The sequence below is a fragment of the Castor canadensis genome, chromosome 12 (assembly GCF_047511655.1).
Source record: "Castor canadensis chromosome 12, mCasCan1.hap1v2, whole genome shotgun sequence".
NCBI lineage: Eukaryota > Metazoa > Chordata > Mammalia > Rodentia > Castoridae > Castor > Castor canadensis.
Window position 1 is genome coordinate 24649631 of NC_133397.1, and position 18479 is coordinate 24668109.

Genomic DNA, 18479 nt, shown 5'->3' on the forward strand with positions numbered 1-18479 from the left:
CATCTCGGTACTATTAGGATACTTTTAGAGAAGCTGTTTTTGAGTCATTTTGTTTTGAGAAGCTTCTTGCATACAAATCAAAGAATACATTCATTGTCTCTGAGAGTTTCAGGATCCTTTCTTTTCAAGGACACTGCTAAGATGGTCTGTCTTATCTAAGTTAGCAGTTTCTAAATTACACTAAAAGTGTTCACTATAATTCTAAAGTATATTTTTAAGGTTCACCCATTTTTTTCCCTCTGAAAACATAGAGTCCATTTTAGACCAAGTGGAACCCATCTTTGCCTTAGATTCTCAAAGAGGTCATAACTGTGAGAGGTCCCATTTGAACAGCTGCTTTGGAACACAATCACTCCTTTTTGAGCAGAATCCAGTGACCCACTGGATACTTCAGCAAAGGTTGCTCAACATAATTGGAGCACTGATTCTCTTCTGCTGGACTGCTGCTTGTCAAGGGTCTATCATACAGACCCTTGGTTTTGTGTCTCTCCTTTAGTCTTTTAGTTATCCCAACTCTAAGAGTAACAATTATATATCCATAGTATGACTTTGGAAAATATATAAAAATACAAAGAAGGAAATTAAAAAAAAACCCAACAAACCAAAATCCCCAGGAATCCTACTGCTTGTGTATGCTGTCACAATCTGAACTCAGCAGTGAGTTACTGTAACAAAGCAGCATAATATAGGAAAGAAGACAGAGTTTGGAGATACACCTGGTTTTCTGCTCCACATGTTCCACTTACTAGCTGTGTGACTTTGAGCTAGTTTTATTTAATAGGAATTTTGATTTTCTCTTATGCAAAATGAGAATAATAATACCTGGTAGGTAAGATGTTTGTTAAATTTTAAGTGCTTAGCAAATGTTAATTCTCTGATGCTTCCATTTTAAAAGACGCTTCTGTTTTTCATATTCCCTGTCTTTTTAAAATGATGAAGACAGTAAGATCTGATTTTCTTTTCTTTTGAAATGCCTTATGTCCTGCATGAACCATTCTCTTTTATTTTCTAGTCAAGTCATTTGTACCAAAATTTCTTTCATTTTTGCATTGCTGAATGTTACTTTTTTTTCATTTGGAGTAGCATTTTCTCTCATGTTTCCTTCCATGGGTAAAAGTAAACCTTGTTTACAATAGAAAATTAAGGAAATACAGAGTAGCAGAATTACCCTGTGAAATTACAAGCTCTTCTAGTACACTTAATATTTGGCATGTTTATTCTTTTTGTGTTTTAGTTGTAGATGTGAATCTACTATTCATGACATTTGTGTTTTGAGAAAAGATTTTCATAAAATTTGACAGATTTTCTGTGCCTTAGAAATAATGCTTGAAAAATTCAGGGTCTGGGATCTGTGCACTCACATTTGTTTTTATCTAAAGATAAGAACATTGTCACAGTGGTTCAGACATGCCTTACTTTTGGGCATCCTGAGTTTGGTTTTGAGAATTGGTTAAAGTAAACCTACTTTTTTTCTAGTACCTAAAAACATTTGTATCACTTGAACCTTGGTCCTGTTTTTATTTTTAGTATATTTGAAACTGTTGATAAATTCATTTTATACCTTTTTTATTTCAGAGTTTTCTTTTTTTGATCCTAATGATGCAGCATGCCAGGAAATTCTCTTTGATCCCAAAACTTCAGTCTCAGAATTATTTGCCGTTTTAAGACAGTGGGTTCCTCAGGTCCAGCAGAACATCGACATTATTGGAAATGAGGTAAATAATCCTTCCGTTTTAAGTTTTGCATTACTGGAATTGTTAATGAAGTCGATTTCGATCTGAGTGGAAAGATGAAGGAGCTGTTGTTGTTTTTAGCTCTGGTTTCCATGGGCCCTGGGTTGGTACTGAGTTCTCTCCCGATATTCTCTCATCATACTTTGCACTTCTTACACCCAGGTCTGGAACTGTGATCATTCTACCTATATCTCCTGAGTAGGTAGGATTACAGTTGTGTAATAATTGGTTGAGGTGGGGGTATTGCTAACTTTTTGCCAGGGCCAGCCTCGAACCATAATCCTTCCAGTCTCTGCCTCCTGAGTAGCAGGGATCATAGGCATGAATCACCTTGCTTGCTCTAATCACATTCAAACTATACTTTTAGAAGATTTGGTAAAGACCTAGGATTAAAAACAATTTTTAAAAGTTTGATGTTTTGTGGGGATTGTTTTTTGATCAACATGTCATGTTGTAGGAAGAAAATAATAACATTACACCTGTTGGAAAAAATAATTTTGCTCACTTTTGAGAGAAAGGTATTTGGAGTAACAGATTTCCTTGGAGTAATCTTTAAGAATTTCTTCCCTTCTGATGACAAGTTCAATGTTCATGATTGTTGCTGAGTGCAGCATTGAGTATCATTCAGGTGAGATGCACTAACCAGCTCCTCAGCTTTGGTACTCCAGTAGTCACACTATGGTTGCATCTCCCCTGTCTTTCTCAGATCCTGAAGAGAGGTTGCAATGTGAATGATAGAGACGGGCTGACGGATATGACTCTTTTACATTATACTTGCAAATCTGGAGCTCATGGTATTGGTGAGTGTGTGGTAATCTTGTCACTTGCTCTCATTATCTGCATTTGTGCTCATACAATCTCCTGTGTGCCCCTCAGAGAGCTGGGTGGGCACCCAGCTGACAGTAATAATACAGCCAGGTAGGTGAGGATTCAGACTTCAGGAAGTCTCACACCCTCTTGTATTTCTGAACTTCTGTGCCACAGGCTTCAAGCCTTACCGTAAACTCGGTGAGCCTAACTGGCACTACCCTAGAATCTTCCTGAGGGCTTATCGCAAGGCCAGCACCAGGTCAATTTTCTACTAATCCCTGCAGTTCCCAGGCTCAGGTTCTTACAGAACCTCTGTGCTTATTTTTCAAAGCTGATGCTCCCCTATGCTTTACCATTTTGTAAACCTGCCTCTCTCACTTAATCATGTGTTGTTATTGTCTCTCCTTGTTTCAGTGTAGAACTTACACTATTAGTGTGAAGGGCTATTTTTTCTGCAGTCCATCATGGACTAATACTTTTGTAAGACAAAAATGACTTTGCATTGTAAAAATGAAATGGCAAAAATATAAGCTGAAATATTTTAAAAAGTCATGCAGTTACGTTTCAGTTATAAATCACAAGAAACATTAAATAGGGGAAAACAAAGAGAATTATAAAAAAATACAAACATATCACAGCTTGGAACTGACATTGTCCACAGAACTTGGAGTAGTACTGATCCAACACGTGGTTTTTGATGGCTCTGTAGTATTTCATAATATGCATGTCTGAGTTTGTGTAAATGATTCCTATTGTCATACTTTCAGGTTGTTTCAGAAGTTTGTTCCTCACGAGTATGCAGTGATGACCAACTTTAACACAAAAAGAATTTGTTCACATCCCTGAATATGATTGTTTTCTTAAAATAAATTCTTGAGTGTAAACTTTTGGGCTGTAAACGTATATTCAGTGTGTTGTTTGCTTTGTTTTTTTAAATGAGGTAGTAGATAGCTACCCATTGGGACTTACATTTGTACTGTAGAAAAATAATTCAGAACATGTTCTTTAGGTGATGTTGAGACAGCTGTCAAATTTGCAGCTCAGCTTATTGATCTGGGAGCAGATGTTAGTTTGCGGAGTCGCTGGACAAACATGAATGCTCTGCATTATGCTGCTTATTTTGATGTCCCAGAGCTTATACGAGTAATTTTGAAGACATCAAAACCAAAAGGCAAGTATTTTTAGATCACTGTTAGGTGTTATTTAGTTGGAAGCTTTGAGAATGAAATAAAAATTGTAGGTCAAGGAGATTTTTCTTTTAATACATTTTCTTTCATATGCCTTCCTACTCCATTTTATTTTACAGAGTTTAAAAAATTTTTATGAAGATTAATTACTATCCTTTAACAAAAGGCAGCACAAAGAATTGCAAAATAAAAGGAGTATTCTCTGGGTTTTCCCCTCTCTGAAAAATTATCTGGTAGAATGCAAATTTTTGTGTAATTCATTCTATGTGCGTTATAATTCTTAGGTCTTGTTTGGGTAGCTCGCAGTAAAACAATAAAGCCTTTACAGCTAGTCATTGAAATGATAAAGCTTATTTCTTTTATAAAATTCTGTGATTCAACTTAAAGGGTAAAATTTCATGTTTTTTTTTTTTTTCTTATTTTGATGGTGATATCCTAAAATTTCTGCCTAAATCCCAGTCCTGGTATTTTCATTTTTTCTCTAGTTCTCCTCTTGGGTGTCAGTTTTCTTCTGAGAAAAATACAAAAGCAAATGAAGAACATTCCTTTAAGGTAGAGGGAATGTACAGTGTTGTCCTTATTCCAAGAGACATGTTTTAGAGATTCAATAAACTTCTCAGAACATTAGTTTCTAACTTCGAATTTTCATAGTTGTCCTTCTTCTCTTTAAAAGTTCTACCTTTTCACTTTCCAAATGATGTTGGGAAGAAAGCCTCTACTGTTCTATGTCTTTAACAGTGTTAGAGAGTCTGTGGTGAGCAGGTCTGGGTTGCTTGCAGTTGCAGGTAGGTAGGTCATGCAGGGTGGTGTCATGTAGATTAATGTAGGATTTACAGAACCAGAGGTATTTTAAAACATTCAAAATAGGATTCTTAAGTCTGGATAATTTCCTGTGTTAAGTAGAACATGATGATTTATTGAAAGTTATCAATGTGTCCTTAGAATTGCAAGATTCCTTTTCTTATTATGAAGTCCAAAATCATTTGTTGAGTAAAGCATTATGAATCAGTATATATGTAAGCATTTATATGTTTAATTATTCTTTAATTGGTTTGAGGATTCCTTCATTGTTTTACATAGTAGGGGTTGGCAGTCTTTTTTCTGGTACAGGTCAGATAGTAATTAAGTATTTTAGACTTTTCAGACCATACGGTCTTTGTCACAACTGCTCAGTTCCGTGAGAGTAGCCACAGAGAATGTGTCAATGAATGAGTGTCCTGTGTTCCAGAAAAACTTGAAAATAGATTGTGGAATGTACTTGGCTGATGGGTCATAGTTTGCAGATTCCTGACCTAAACCCTGCCTATGGTGGTGTAAGAAATGTAGTGAAGAGGGTATGGGAAGCCAGTTACCTTTACAGATATGAGTTACTGCTGTTCGTTGCTTTTAATTTTGCCTTAGTTTGTCATAACTGGAAAACGCATGATAATATCACCCCATTTCATAATCAGTTTTACTGTACAGGAAAATAATCAATTGATTATTCTAGCTAGACTCTCACAAAGATTTTGTTCCACTGTGAAATAATGCTTCTGGTGGTTTGGTTTAATTTCATAAAAAGCTAAAGGTATTCCCCCAAGACAAAGCTCTGATCTTGTTTTAAGTTGTGATTGCTCACTTTAAGGTTTCAGTTGATAGACTTATGATGTTTGATTGCAGATGTGGATACCACGTGCAGTGACTTTAACTTTGGGACAGCACTGCATATCGCAGCGTACAACCTGTGTGCAGGTGCCGTGAAGTGCTTACTGGAGCATGGAGCAAACCCCGCGTTTAGGGTAGGAGATGGAAGTAAAATAATTAAAAAGTTTTATGTTACCTCCCTGGAAAGAGTTGAATCTGGATGCTGTTATTCACATAAGAATCCTTAGATGAGCAAGTAATTTATCTCATATGAAGAGTGTAAAGAGTATGCAGTAGAGAGTATATAAAGACATACAAGGAATGTGCTGATATTCTTTATCTTAAATAAATAGAAGGCATAACAGTGAGTTTTGGTCCTCTTATATTAGGTTTTATTAAACTTCCATTCAGGAAAGTAAAATCCTCCTTAAAGGGTCATAATCTTTGAGTTTAGGTATCTTTCATTCAAGCTTTTTGATATATTTGAAATGTTAGCTGTTAGGTGCAAATGCATGTATTAAAGTTATGTTTTTCTATTAAGTAATCCTTTAAATTCTTTTGAAAAGAAAAGTAATGCCAAAAGAAAAAAGTTAAAATAAATATACTTTTAAAAATGAAGTAACCTTTGAAACCAAGTCACTGTGTAACTTGGCAAATAACCATTGGGCCATACTTTGATAGCTACTATGTCAGAAGAAAATGAAATTCCACGATTAGTCATAAATAGGCCTTTTTTGTTAGGAAGACTTCATTGTTGTTACTTTATTATGTTGCTATTTTGTTTTGTTAACAGAAGTCTTGGTTGGTAAATTTCATGCAGAAGCATGAAACCTAGTTTTAAAAGTGAGACATAATAGAAGTATAACAGGTCTGGTGGAGTGGCTCAAGTAGTAGAGTGCCTGCCCCCCCACCAAAAAAAAAAAAAAACAGCAACAACAATAACAAAAACCAGTCTAAGGATAGCTTACAACTTACCAGTACAAGTATTTCTGTTAAAAAATTTATTTTACCCTACATCTACAGGTCTCTTCTTTTCAGAGTGCACATTAGTGCTGTATATACATTCATTATATGTTGTATTTTTTCTTTGAATCTAAGATTAAATTGGTCTATTACAATCATCCCAGAAACCTGATAGCCCATCTTCCCTCCAAACTGACTTGAATTTTTCCCCCAATACTTGGATTTGAACTCAGGACCTCACACTTGCTAGGCAGATGCTCTACCACTTGAACCAAGTCCCCAGTCCTTTTTCCTTTAGTTATTTTCTGAATAGGGTCTGGAGTTTTTGTCCTGATCAGCATGGACCATGATTCTCCTGTTTATGCCTCTGTGTAGCTGGAATGATAGGCCTGGACCATCATGTCCAGTTTAGAGATTGAGAGGGGTCTCACTAACTTTTTGCTTGGACTGGCCTTGACCCATGCTCCTGATTTCTGCCTTCTGAGCAGCTGGGATTACAGGAATGAGCCACTGCCTTTAACCCCCTGACTTGACTTTTAAAGCAAAAATTAAAAATTTCAAAGCAAACGTAGGTGTGCTCTAAAAGCCTCATTCTTTTCTCTAAGTGGGCCATTTTGAAGATGGCCAATAGTGGAGAAGAAAGGAGAAAAAAGTTCTTCAGTTAGCAAAACAATCTTGATTTGTCTTGTTAAAAGAAGATAAAAACCAGGATTCATTTCCAAGGTTTTGGTTAGGGAACAACTACTTCTGGGCCCATGTTCTCCATTCTCCTTCTGTGCTTTGTTTTCTCTGTGATACTTACTACTGTTTAATATGCCAGATAACTTACGTGTTGGTTTATAGTCTGTCTTTTCTACCAGAATATGTGCTGTTTGAGGACATGGCCTTTTGTTTTCTTCGCTGTGGTATCTATTGCCTCAAATGGTATCTAGCATAGACTAAGTGTTCAGAAAACATTTTTGAATAAATAAATAATGAATGTACATATGACTGTCCAGTGCTCTTAAGTAAATTAGAGCTGAAAAATTTCTCTTGTTTTTATTGTAGAATGACAAAGGACAGGTCCCTGCAGATGTTGTTCCAGACCCAGTGGATATGCCGTTAGAAATGGCTGATGCTGCAGCCACTGCTAAAGAAATCAAGCAGATGCTTTTAGATGCGGTGCCTTTGTCATGTACTGTCTCAAGGGCCATGTTTCCAAATTATGATCACATTACCAGCAAGGCCATGCTTACGTCTCTTGGGCTGAAGTTGGGGGACCGTGTTGTCATTGCAGGACAGAAGGTACAGTAAGTAACTGCAGTCCCTGAAGCTCGGTCCTCATTTCCTAGTCCATCTCTAAGAGTGGGTGTTGCATGAAAACACAGGTTTAGCATGTAGAAAGATACTTGATCAAAAATGTGAAATTTAGATGTGAGTTTACTATGAAGTACAATTTAAGATCATAAACTGTTTGAATATGATAGTGAAGAGTTTTATATTTGCATGGGAAAAAGTGGAGTAGAGGAAAACTATTGAGTGAATTTAGTAGAATAATCTAGCCAGTTGTGTCCCCTGCCACCCCATCACACACAGACTTGAAAGTCTAGGACCAAGAAGTCATGGTGCCACTTGCTGTTGATCAAACTGTTGGGCCAGCCCATATTCAATGTGTGCATTCCATGTGTGGATCAGAGAAGCATGCAGTAACAGGAGAAAGTGTCAGCAGACATATATACAGACAGTTGACCACAGTCAAATTTCCTGTCTTTGTTGAGGCTTTCAGTCTGCTCAATAAAAGTGAAGTTAGATTTAAAAAAAAATTCTGTGGAAAGAGAACTCCTTCCCAAAAGTGTTCCAGGTATCTTTTTTATTTTATTATTTTATTTATCTTTTAATCTTCTAACTAAGCTGGTTTAATTAATTAATTTTTCAATGTTCCATATTTATTATTCATATATGTATAGAAAGTTTTCTTTCTTTCTCTCTCTCTCTTTTTTCTTTCTTTTCTTTCTCCCTTCTTTCGCCTACCCTTCCCATGTGGGAATTTTTTTGTTTTGTTTTTATTCTTTATGCAGTGCTGGGGATTGAACCCAGGGTCTTGCACATACTAAGGAAGTGCTCTTCCATTGAACTATATTCCCAGCCCCATTGGAGGTTTTCTTTTTGCTTTTGTTCTTAATTTTGAGGTTAACAGGGAGCTTAGTGTAGAAAATGGAACAGGGTAATGAACTTCACAGTATTGCTACATCTCAATATTTGGAAGGATTTGTGAGGAGGCTAATGTAGGTTTGTCAGAAAATACTGAAATTTAAGAGGGTTGATTTATTGAGGAAAATTGCTTCACAAAAGAATCAAAGCTACAGACAACTATGAGGTTAGTGGCATTCACCCGTTTCCAAAATAATCCATTCATAGGATGCCTGTGAGTTTTTTAGTCTTTCACATTTAACCTTCACAGTTCTCCAACAACTGTGTTTGGGAATGGATGCTTAAAAGAGTTATTCTATTATCTTGGATAACTTTAGCTATACTAAAGTAGAAGCATCCACAGTGAACATGCATGTACTTATCAACTAGGATTTTTTTCTTTCTCCTATCCTTTCATTGTTTTTACATTGACTTACATGTGTGTACATTGTTTGTGCCATCCCCCACCCCAGGGGGGTCAGATCCTGTTCTGCCCTCTTCTGTGATTTTGTTCAACAGAAAACATAAGAGATAATAAGAAAGACATAGCGTTTTTGCTAGTTTGAAATGAAGATAGCTATAGAGAGATTCTTAGTGTTGCTTCCATGCACTTGTGCATTGCAACCCACATTGCTTCAGTTCTACCAGACCTCTTCTCTACTTTCTGGTCCCCTTCCCATAGTGGCCTTTGCTATTTTAAGATTACTTTATTTGCTGCTCAACAGTGAGCACATCAACTACATCAAGTTTTAGGTTTCCTTTCCTTTCCCTATTTTTCTCGTGCGCATTCTCTCCTTAGCGTGTGATCCATGTCCAATAATATTACTGCATTTGTTTTAGGTCTATAATCCACATATGAGGGAGAACATGATTTTTGGCCTTCTGAGCCTGGATAACTTTGCTTAAGATGGTGTTCTCTAGTTCCATCCATTTACTTGAGAATGATAAAATTTCATTCTTCTTTGTGGCTGAGTAGAATTCCATTGTATATAAATACTACATTTTCTTAATCCATTCTTTAGTTGTGGAGCATCTTGGCTGTTTCATAGCTTGGCTGTTGTAAATAGTGCTGCAATAAACATGGGTATACAGGTGTTTTTGTCATAACCTGAGTCGCATTCCTTCAGGTATATCCCTAGGAGTGGTATTGCAGGATCATATGGCAGATCTATGTTTAGTTTTTTAAGGAGCCTCCATATTGTTTTCCAAAGTGATTGTATTAGATTACATTATTGCCAGCAGTGTATGAGGGTTCCTTCCCCCCCCACCCCCCACCCCCCTGAATCCTTGCCAGCATTTGTTGTTGGTGATGTTTATGATGATAGCTATTCTAACAGGGGTGAGGTGGAATCTTAGTGTGATTTTGATTTGCATTTCCCATATGGCTGGGGATGGTGAGCATTTTTTTTATTTCCTTTATTCATATGTGCATAAAATGATTGGGTCATTACTCCCCCCTTCCCCCCTCTCCCTCCCTTTCCCCCCACCTCCTCCCTCTTGTCCCCACCCCCTTGCTTCCAAGCAGGAACTATTCTGCCCTTATCTCTGATTTTGTTGAAGAGAGAGTATAAACATTAATAAGGAGGACCAGGAGTGTTTGCTAGTAAAGGTAAGGATAGCTGTATAGGGAGATTCCTAGTTTTGCTTCCATGTGCATATGTGTTACTTTCTAAATTGATTCTTCTTGAACTAACCTTTCTCTAGTTCCTAGTCCCCTTCTCCTATTAGCTTCTGCTGCTTTAAAGTTTCTGTATTAGTTCCTTTGCATTGAAGACATCAAATGCCATTTTTTTTTTTGGGAGTTACCTACCTATCCTCATACCTCCCTTGTGTGCACTCACCTTATCATGTAATCAAAGTCCTATCCCCTTGTTGTGTTTGCCCTTGATCTAAAGTCCACATATGAGGGAGAACATATGATTTTTGGTCTTCTGGGCCTGGCTAACCTCGCTCAGGATGATGTTCTCCAGTTCCATCCATTGTTTGTGAATGGTAAGCTTTCATTCTTCTTCAGGGCTGTGTAAAATTCCATCATGTATAAATACCACATTTTCTTAATCCATTCATCAGTAATGGGGCATCTTGGCTGTTTCCATAACTTGGCTATTGTGAATAGTGCTGCAGTAAACATGGGTGTACAAGTACCTCTGGAGTAATCTGTGTCCCATTCCTTTGGGTATATCCCCAGGAGTGGGATTGCTGGATCAAATGGCAGGTCTATGTTTAGATTTTTAAGAAGCCTCCAAATTTTTTTCCAGAGTGGTTGTACTAGTTTACATTCCCACCAACAGTGTATAAGGGTTCCTTCTTCTCCACATCCTCGCCAACACCTGTTGATGGTGGTGTTTCTAATGATGGCTATTCTAACAGGGGTGAGGTAGAATCTTAGTGGAGTTTTGATTTGCATTTCCTTTATGGCTAGAGATGGTGAACATTTTTTTGGCCGTTTGTGTTTCTTCCTTAGAAAAAGTTCTGTTGCCCACTTATTTATTGGTTCATTAATTTGGGGGGGCGTTTAGTTTTTTGAGCTCCCTGTATATTCTGGTTATCAGTCTCCTTTGTCTGATATGTAGCTGGCATATATTTTCTCCCACTCTGTGGATGGTCTCTTCAATTTAGAGACCATTTTTTTTTGTTGTGCAGAAGCTTTTAAATTTCTTGTCTCATTTGTCCATCCTTTCTCTTAGTTGTTGGGCTGATGGAGTTCTACTTAGGAAGTCCTTGCCTATTCCTTTTGTTTCCAATATTGTTCCCTGCTCTTTCCTGTACTAACTGCAAGGTTTTGGGTCTGATATTAAGGTCCTTAGTCCACTTTGAAGTTTATCAACTAGGTTTAACTCTTAGCAACTTATGGCCAATCTTGTTTCATTTATATTTTCTCTCAGTCTGTTGATCATCTTTTATTCTCTTGAAAGTATCTTCCAAAGAACAGAAGTTTAAAATTCTGATAAGTCTAGTATATTAACATTTTTCTTTTATGGATTGTGTGCTTAGTATAATAGCTAAGATAATCTGTGTTTTCTTCTAGAAGTTAGGTTTAGGTTTTACATTTAGTTTTATATTTACTTTTGAGTTAATTTTTGGCAGTACTCAGTATAGCTTGAGGTTTTTTTTTTGTTTCCTTTAAACGTGGTTGTGTAACTCTTTGAAAAAACCCCTCTTTCTGTTGAGTTTCTCTTGCGCCTTTTTCAAAAATCATTTGATAGTATACGTATGGATGTTATTTCTGAGTTCTTCTCACTCCATTGGTACTGATGACACCTTCAGAGCTGTCATGACTGCTGTTGCTTGCAATCAGGTAATGAGTGTTATGCTTTAGTATTTCTTCCAGAATTGTTTTGACAATTCTAGTTCCTTTGCTTTCCATGTACAGTTTAGAATTAACTTGTAGATTTTTATAAAAAATCCTGCTGGGATTTTGAATCGAGTGCTGTTGAATATAGGTCAGGATGAGTAAAATTGACATCTTAAAAATATCAGTATCCACAAAGTATATCTCTCTATTCATATAGCTCTTTGGCTTATTTAACCAAGTTTTTTTTTTTTTTTTTTTGGTACTGGGGCTTGAACTCAGGGCCTACACCTTGAGCCAATCCACCAGCCCTATTTTTGTGAAGGGTTTTTCAAGAAAAGGTCTCATGGAACTATTTGCCCAGGCTGGCTTTGAACCATGATCCTCCTACCCTTTGCCTCTTGAGTAGCTGGGATTACAGGCGTGAACTATTGGCACCTGGCTAGTTTTAAGTTTTAAGCATTTAGATATTACACAGGCTTTTTTAGAGTTATGCCTAAATTTTTATGATTTTTGGTGTTGTAAATGGTGAAATTGTTTAAGTTTAATTTTCTGATGTCCATTTGCTAGTATATGGAAATATAGTTGATTTTTGTGTTTTGACCATGTTTCCTTTAACCATGCTAAATTTATTAGTTCTCTTAGCCTTTTTACTTTGTGGATTCTTTGGGATAGCCTATGTAAATAATCGTGTCGTCTGTGAATAGAGACGTTTATTTCTATTTCTACTTCTGCTCTTGCTCCCCGTTCTTCTTCCCCTTCCCCTTACCCCCTCTCTTGCTATCTTTCTTCTCCTGTGGTCTTACTATGTTGCTCAGACTGGCCTTGAACCTGCAGTCCTTCTGCCTCATCCTCCCAGGTAGTTGGGATTACAGACACATACCGCCATGTCCAATTTATTTGTTTCTTTTAAATCTGTATGCATTTTGTTTGTTTTGTCTTGCCTTGTTTTATCACCTGGGATCTTCCGTAAAATAAGTAGGAATGATAAGAGTCAATAGCCTCACCTTGTACCCAGTATTAGGGAGCTAAGTCTCTTACCTTATCACATGATGATTGCTAGTGGTAGATTTGTATAAATGTCCATCAGGTTGAAGAAGTTCCCAACTATTTCTACTTTGTTGAGTCTTTCTTTTAGAAACTACTATGAGAGGATGTCAAAATTTGCCAAGGCTTTTCCTGCATCTGTTGAGATACCAAGTCTTTTTTCCCCTTTAATCTGTTGATATAATGCATTGCTTGGTTAATTCTCCAACACTGAACTAGCCTTAGATTCCTGTTGTAAATCTCATTTTGTCATCATGTATTACCCTTTCTGTATATTTGATTTGCTGTTTCTTTATTGAGGATTCTTGTGTTTATATTCATGAGAGATGCTGGTCTGTAGTTTTTTTTCTTTTGCCTTTGACTTGATTTTGGTATCAAGGTAATGTTGGCCTCATAAAACAAGTTGGGAATAGACCCTCCACTCTTATATTCTAGATGAGTAGAATTGCCATTATTTTGTTCTTAAATTGTTTGGTAGAATTCACCAGTAAGGCCATCTGGACCTGGACACAGTTTTTCTTTTTTAGGTTTTATTTATTTATTTTAAATTATTCATTTATTCACATGTACATACATTGTTTGGGTCATTTCTCCCCCCTGCCTCTCCCCTCCCCCCCGCCCACTCCCCCCTCCCCCTCTTTTTTAGGTTTTAAACTATGATTCAGTTCTCTGTTTATCTGTCTTTCAAGGAATTGTAACATTTTATTCCATTTGTGAAATTTATGGGCAGAGTTGTTCACAGTATTTTCTTGCAGTATTTTCAAATGGTCTGTAATGATGTTCTTCTTTCATTTGTGAAGTTGGTAAATTTGTGTCTTTTCACTCTCTTTAAAAATTTGGTTCTAGCTAGAGGTTTGTTACTAATTTTTGTCATCCAAAGAACTTGCTTTTGGTTTAACTGATTTTTCTGTTCTCAGTTTTTTTTTTTTTATTTTCTTTTTCTGGCTTTGTGTCTTCACTTTATAGTTTTCTACAGTGGAAGTGTAGATCACTGATTTGAGGCCTTTTCTAAAACAATCATTGGATTCTGTGAACTTGTCTCTAAGCACTGCTTTTTGGTGTATTCCACAAATTTGATATTATCCTTTTTTACTCAATTCAATATATTTTCTAATTTCCCTTGTGATTTTTTTCTCCTTCACTTGTGAGTTATTTTGGAGTATATCTTTTTAATTTCCAGATTAAATTCCAGGGATTTCTATAAATTTTCCAATTTCTAGTTTAATTCCATTATGGTCTGAGAACATATATGTCTATTATTTTGCATTTATGTTCTTCTGTTTTGGAAGGATTGTTCTGTAAATGTCAGTTAAGTCAAGTTGGTTAATAGTTTGCCTAATTTTTCTGAATTCTTACTATCTTCTGGCCCACATGGTCTATTGATTACTGAGAAAGTTGAATCAAAGTCTCTAACATTAATGTGGATTTCTGTTCTCAGTTCTGTTGGTAAAGAACTTTGATGTATTTTGAAGCTCACTTATTGGGTGCATGCACATGAGTAGGATTCTTGGGTGGTCTTGGTGAATTGATTCTTTTGTCATTATTTAATGTACTTAAAAAAAAACTTTGTTAATGTTTCTTATTCTGAAGTCTACTTTTGGGAGAATTAAAAAAAAACTTCCATGGTAATGTAGCCAAAAGTAGGACACATAGAATTACCAATAATACTAAAAATTACTTTGATTTATATTTTCTTTAGGTTGGGACATTAAGATTTTGTGGAACAACTGAATTTGCAAGTGGGCAGTGGGCTGGCATTGAATTAGATGAGCCAGAAGGAAAAAACAATGGGAGTGTTGGTAAAGTCCAGTACTTCAAATGTGCCCCCAAATATGGTAAGTTTGATACTAAAGTAGCTTAATATGAGTTACCTAAAAGTAATCAAATTTTACTCTGTAAAATAGTTTATTTTTGGTAGTGTTGGGGGTTGAACCCAGAGCCTGACACATACTAAGCACATTTTCTACCACTGATCTGTACCCCCAACCTTTTACAGTTTTTAAATAAAACTTTTTCTGGTTACTTATATAGTGAATGTTGATAGAAATATTAGGTTGGGGGTATATATTCTCAGTATTTTGAAAGTGATACTCTGTATATGTGCATTACAGTTTGGCAATGAAAAGAATTTAGAAAAAGAACATGTAGTCAAGGAAAATCTCATAGGTAGGCAGCATGAGAAAACTGCAAATAAGTTTTTTTTTTTTAAAGACAGGAAAGTCAGGGCAAGGTAGTATAGAATCCAAAGGAGGAAAGAGTTTCAAGGTTTGCAGAAAATTAATGCAGCTGGCACTTTTTAAAAAATTTATTTTATTTTATTTTTTTAATCTTTTATTCATATGTGCATGCAGTGATTGGGTCATTTCTCCCCCCTTCCCCCCAACCCCTCCCTTTCCTTCTGCCCCCTCCCTCTCCCCCCCACCCCCTCGCTTCCTGCACCTGGCACTTTTTAGCTATAAACATACTCACTTGTATTGTCTTGAGCATTTCTATACTGCTTTAAAACAATTCATTTTTAATATATTACACGTTAGTCATAATGTGTATTTGTTAGGTTGTCAAAACTCAGAGTATATTATACATATTATGACTTTATTTTCTTTTTAAAATTGCATTAGTGAGATAAGTTTGTCATTTATAGTCCATGTTCACTATCTTTGATGTCTGTGCATACTTATAGTGGATGTGTTATTGCCTGGATAAGCTCTGTTTGAATGGAATTTTATACTTGTAGCTGCTGTAGACAGGTCACCCTTTCCCCTGCCCTGCATACCTCCCCTCCTCAACACACACGGTATTATTTCTCATTGTCAGGAATTGAAGGCTAGACCTTTGGGAAAGATTATATTTTATAGTCAAAAAGATTGATTATAGCTCTGCAGTGAGTCAGGCACTGTAGTTAGATACACTTGGGGAGGGCAGAGATGAGTAATGCTTGCATTTGCCTTTAAAGGGTGTGCTGTCTAGAAGAGAAGATACGGATACGAAAGGCCTTAATGTTGGGAAATACAAACCCCAAAGAGATATAAAGTGACATGGAAGTATAGGTTTTTATACCATACAGTGCACTGTTGTTTGCCAACAGCTTAGAAATAATAGAACATTGTTACTTTATTCATTTCTCTTTCCCCTGAATTTCACTTACACAACTGTGTGTCTTTTGTGTCACTCTTAAATTATTATGTGCATTAGTCTCCACGACTAGACCGTAAGCTCTCTGAGGGCAAGTACCATGTCTTTCTTTCTTTGCTGTCTGTCACTATAGGACATATAGTAGGCTCTAAAAAAAGAACTTAAACATGTGAGTAACTCTCTTCAACAAAATGAGAGATAAGGGCAAAATAGTTTCTGCTGGGTAGCGAGGGGGTGGGGGGAGAGGAGGGGGGAGGGGGCATGGGGGGGCAGGGGGGGAGAAATGACCCAAGCCTTGTAGGCACATATGAATAATAAAAAAAAAAAGATGTGAGTAAACAGTTACACTTGCCCTTTTATTTGAAGTGCTCTTAATTGTTTAACATTGACTAAAATTGTACATTTTCCCTCAGGTATTTTTGCACCTCTTTCAAAGATAAGTAAAGCAAAAGATCGAAAGAAGAATATAATACATACTCCTTCCACAAAAGCTGTGCCTCTCATCAGGTCCCAGAAAGCTGACGTAGCTCATGTCACATCAAAAGTGATCTCTGGTGGGTCAAACCAGGTTAATGATCTCAGAATTTTAATTTTATTTGTGGGATCCCTAATCTTTAGAATGTTTTGGGTTTTTTGTTAGCTCACTGTGAAACCTCAAATTTAATAAAACCTGCATCTTTATCTTTTTAAGTCTCAATCATGATCAATGACATCAATTCCTAACAAGAAGATTTCAGCTGCATATCTTCCTTTTCTTTCCTGCTGTTTCCATACCTTTAATACCTCATAATTACCCTCAGAGCTGGATTTCATACCTCTAGTAAGTCTTTATGAAACACAACTAGCTTTATGTTCCTGATTGATTCAGGGATGCTGAATGACTTCTTCTCTATCAGAACGTGTCCTTGAAACTACCAAAGACCTCCTTTATTTAATATAGTCTCTCTCTGCTTCCACAGTTGAACTGTGGCTGCTATCTCTCTTCCTTGTCTTTTGCATACATGTTCTCACATCTCCCTTCATACCTTGTCTCATCCTATTTGTCTTGGTGCAAGGCTGTGACTTTTGCCTTTGGCAGTCTTTGCCATTCCTCACCTCCTTAGTCAGACCTTGTTTCTCCATGAGAACTTGCTCAGTGACCCCAGCATACTTTAAGTTCTTAATTCTCTAACTTTGTATGTACTTTTTATCTCTGCTGTCCAGTTGGTATTTGTTATCTTCTCCACTGATTGCTTTTTGTGAATCTTTTGTTCTGTCAGCAGACTTTTGAACTTTAAATGGACTGTGAGAATATTTTGCACTTCTGTATTCACTGTATCACAAAGCAAACGATAGGGCTAAGTAAATATCTGTTGACATGTCAGTAGCTGAAGCAGTGAGGCTTTCTACCCATACTGGAAGGATTGTGTCCAAAAATTTGGTTTGCTTTTCTCTTCTGATTGACTGTCCTTGTGCTAACACTGTACTTCATAATTACTGTAATTAAAAGAAATCTTGGTATCTAGTAAAGGAAATCCTCCTATCTTATTCTTAAAGATCGTCTTGCCTATTTTGGACCCTTGTAAGTCATATCTCCTTCTAAATTTTAGAGTAAGCTGTTAAGTTTCTTTTTAAAGAGAATCTCTTGAGGTTTTAATTGGTATTACATTTAAACCTTTAGTCTACCGAAGAGAACTGACATCTTTTTAATCATGAGCTTAGAATATTTTTCTTTTTAATTAGTCTTTAAAAATATTTCCATGTGATTGTATAGTTTTTTTTTTCTGTAGAAATTTTCTACCCATTGGCTAGATTTGCTCCTAAGTACTTCATATTTTTGATGATATATTGTAAATGATGTCTTTAGAACTTGAAACCTGGAAGTATAGACTGAAAGCTGTAAGAGAAGCCCTCTGTTTCCACTCTGAGAAGCAGGAAAGGGGTTTTCTACCTGACAGAACTTAGAGGAAATCCTGTTCTTTTTCTGCCCTACACTTCCTCTCCCCCGCCCCCTTTTTTCCTCTCACAGCCCAGTTCCCAGGATTGCTGCATGGGGCAGGAGCAGCAGGGAGGGAGGTAGGTGGGTTGGGGAGGCAGACGCCCAAACTCCAAGGAAGGGCAATCCTTGTCTCTGAAGGGAGAAACTGTGGTCCCAAGAACATGGTGGAATCCCCATTGGTTTTTCTTCTCCACCTCTTGGTTTCAGAGTCAGAGTCAGTCTTAGGAGATGGAATTACAGAGCAGGGAAACCAAAGGCAAGGCATTGTACTCAGAATCCCAGAAAGGGGGTACCTTAGAATTGTCAGGGAGACCATGAGTGGAGGGAACTGAAGAAAGTGGCCTCCAAATGTTGGATATAAACCTGATATCAGGTTGTGTGTGCGTGGGTCTGACTGAAGGCTTTGGTCTCCTTGGCAGGACCACGGCAGGCCCCATCTGACCACTGGATAGCATAGGAAATAGATTCAAATACTACTGCAAAAGCTTTGGAAACTCAAGTGAGCGAGAACCCTAGTGCACAGAAGGTGGGCAGGAATTTGTAGA

The 18479-nt window shown here is 36.9% G+C and overlaps 1 protein-coding gene across 3 annotated transcripts in view; it reads left to right on the forward strand.

The window, feature by feature from the left end:
• Clip4 (CAP-Gly domain containing linker protein family member 4) overlaps positions 1-18479 on the forward strand; it is a 57573-nt gene that overhangs the window by 16962 nt on the left and 22132 nt on the right. For all 3 annotated transcript variants that reach the window (XM_074049420.1, XM_020154530.2, XM_074049421.1), the window contains exons 3-9: positions 1576-1715; positions 2440-2533; positions 3553-3714; positions 5390-5508; positions 7364-7600; positions 14524-14659; positions 16370-16510. In XM_074049420.1, coding sequence (XP_073905521.1) covers positions 1576-1715; positions 2440-2533; positions 3553-3714; positions 5390-5508; positions 7364-7600; positions 14524-14659; positions 16370-16510 — 1029 coding nt within the window. The remainder of the gene's footprint in view (positions 1-1575; positions 1716-2439; positions 2534-3552; positions 3715-5389; positions 5509-7363; positions 7601-14523; positions 14660-16369; positions 16511-18479) is intronic.